This window comes from Aplysia californica, unplaced genomic scaffold, assembly GCF_000002075.1.
Source record: "Aplysia californica isolate F4 #8 unplaced genomic scaffold, AplCal3.0 scaffold00436, whole genome shotgun sequence".
NCBI classification, from domain to species: domain Eukaryota; kingdom Metazoa; phylum Mollusca; class Gastropoda; order Aplysiida; family Aplysiidae; genus Aplysia; species Aplysia californica.
Genome location: NW_004797706.1, coordinates 522,256 through 524,815, shown reverse-complemented (window position 1 = coordinate 524,815; position 2,560 = coordinate 522,256). Strand labels below are relative to the sequence as shown.

The 2,560-nt window shown below is 41.6% G+C and overlaps 1 protein-coding gene across 1 annotated transcript in view; it reads left to right on the top strand.

The window, feature by feature from the left end:
• LOC101848453 (arylsulfatase J-like) overlaps window positions 1–2,560 on the top strand; it is a 12,916-nt gene that overhangs the window by 7,100 nt on the left and 3,256 nt on the right. Inside the window, exons 3-5 of the mRNA XM_035971434.1 lie at window positions 437–548; window positions 1,393–1,488; window positions 1,985–2,003. Of these exons, the coding sequence (XP_035827327.1) occupies window positions 437–548; window positions 1,393–1,488; window positions 1,985–2,003 (227 nt within the window). The remainder of the gene's footprint in view (window positions 1–436; window positions 549–1,392; window positions 1,489–1,984; window positions 2,004–2,560) is intronic.

The following is a 2,560-nucleotide window of genomic DNA, read 5'->3' as shown; positions in this document are numbered from 1 at the left end:
ACAAAGGTTTGGGTATGGCGAGTGAAAGGGAGGGGATATAATTATATAACATGGGAATGGAAGTGAAGGGTGAACAGGTAGTAGAAGAATCAGCGAGGGGAATATAGAGCTGCGAAAGGATGGGAATGGAAGGAGACGTTGGGTTATGAAATTTGGTGTCTGAAAGGAAAAGCGGTAGGTTCACTACACACTTTATTGATTTATAGATAGATCGATAGATAGATAGATCAATCAATATATAGATAAATAATTATATATAGATGCATTCAACTTGAACTAGCTTTAGCAAGTTATTTGAAGAATTCTGGTTGAGCCTTTACGTGATAAACGTCAGTATATTGGTCTTTGTACATCATATATGGACTGTACAATTGTGTCTGCATGAACCGCGTTCCCTCCCTCCCTCCCTCACACTTTTACCTTCGCCCATCCCCAGCCCCTGTTCCTGTACCTGGCCTACCAGTCTGTCCACGGCCCGCTACAGGTGCCGGAGAAATACGAGAAACAGTACAGACACATCCAGGACGAGAACCGAAGAATATACGCAGGTATGTCAATGGGAGACAATAGACTCATTCAGTGCTTAAAGATGCAATGCTGGATTCCACACCTACCTGTATTAAAGGGCTTTGTTATGTTTACGTGTAACTGAATCTACCCAGAAAAATAATTATAAAAAACGAAAACTGTTGAACCATTCTGTATGTCTTTTAAAAACGACATTGGTGCTGGATAAGTAATGTCTTTAAACGGTGGGAAAACGACTCGGTGTTTACACTGGGCCAGGCATTGTCAACAGTTTCGTCAATGTAACTGAATGAACCAAACTGGTTCGACTTCTTCCAACTTTTCTTCTTTTGGGCTTCGTGTTTATGTATAACATTAGATCTATCTCCACCCTGTCCAGAGCTGTGTTACTGTCTGCAATGCTGGAGAAAAATTCCTAAGTATTCTCAGGTCCAATTTTCTGGGATGTGAAAAATGATAATTCGGCGAAGACTGTCGGTATGTCAAACGTGAGAGAAACGTGTGTAGATGTGATGTATTCCGTTGATAAAGTTGAAATGTGGGTGGTTGGCGGGTGCTCTGGTGTGGTTTGCTTCTTCTTTCCTATCAAACATCTATCGTCCTTATCCTCTCCCTTCTTTTTTATGTTTGTTACTCTCTTGTAGCACCTCTAGTCTTCTGGCGCTCATATGACCTTATGCAGTTGCGAGCGCCGTAAAACCTCTACTAAAACTAAAACTAAAAGTTGAAATAGGCTAAACGGCAGAATGAGAGCTTGCATCATTAAATAATGTGGTTGAGACATGTGGAGGGGATGATGAAAAGGAGGTGGTTGGGGGTGGGGGTGGAGGATAAAATTGACAAGTACGATATTTTCCCCACCAGGTATGGTTTCTGTCTTGGACGAAGGTGTGGGCAACCTAACTCAGGCGCTCAAGGACAAAGGTCTGTGGGACAACACCGTGCTTGTTTTCTCTACTGGTGAGTATCAAGGGCAATACATAAAGAAGTGCTCCAAATGGTAAATTGTACAAGTTTATAATCATGGCCACAAGAGAGACAGTTGCTGGGGTAATAATATACTGTAAAGCGCATAGAGCTTGCTTTCGAGTGGGGATATGCGCTATACAAATGCTATTTATTATTATTAATAAGCGATGATCCAAGCCCACAATACATGTATAGGGCTTGTACTGTGGTGTCCAGCAATGTCCTGTTTGTCTACTTCTTCTCCATTGGTGTTACATTGTGGGTGGCTGGCGGGTGCTCTGGTGTGGTTTGCTTTTTCTTTCCTATCAAACATCTATCGCCCCTTCTTCTTTTTAAAAAATCTTTGTTACTCTCTTGTAACATCTCTAATCTTCTGGCGCTCATATGACCTTATGCAGTTGAGAGCGCCGTAAAACCTCTACTAAAACTTGGTGTTACATTGTAATTTGATGTTCTTTATATTAATACTGTTGTGTTTGAACTTTAGGTATTCCTTTTAACATTAGGTATGTATGTATGTTTGCATTTGAGACTCCAATTCGCCCACTTGGATCTGCAAAGTGTAAATTATTTTGTTCGTGAATTCATTTCGATATTTGTAATACTTTAAAGACAGGATGATAAGCTGGTGACTCAACAAAAAGGCTTAAGGTTCTTTAGAATAATTAGCTTTGCTCATAATGAGGAGCTTGGTACGAATTCTAAGACAATCAGATCATGTTATTTTCGCTCAACCTCTCTTTTTTTCTCCCCCCTTTCTCCTTCTCTCTCTCTCTCCCTCACTATCCCCTCTCTCCCCCTCTATCTCCCTCTCTCTCCCCCTGTATCTCTCTCCCCCTCCCTCTCTCCCTCTCTCTCCCCCTGTATCTCTCTCCCTCACTCTCCCTCCCTCACTCTCCCTCCCTTCTTGACTTCCCTATCAGGCTATAATTCTTTCTAACTCAAACACGCCCCAACCCTATAATCTCATAGTTTTTGCCACTCAATAGTTATTGTCTTCAAGTCTTTTATAACCACTAGTTCACTTGCACTGTTCCGGTTCGACCTTACACCTAGTTAGATG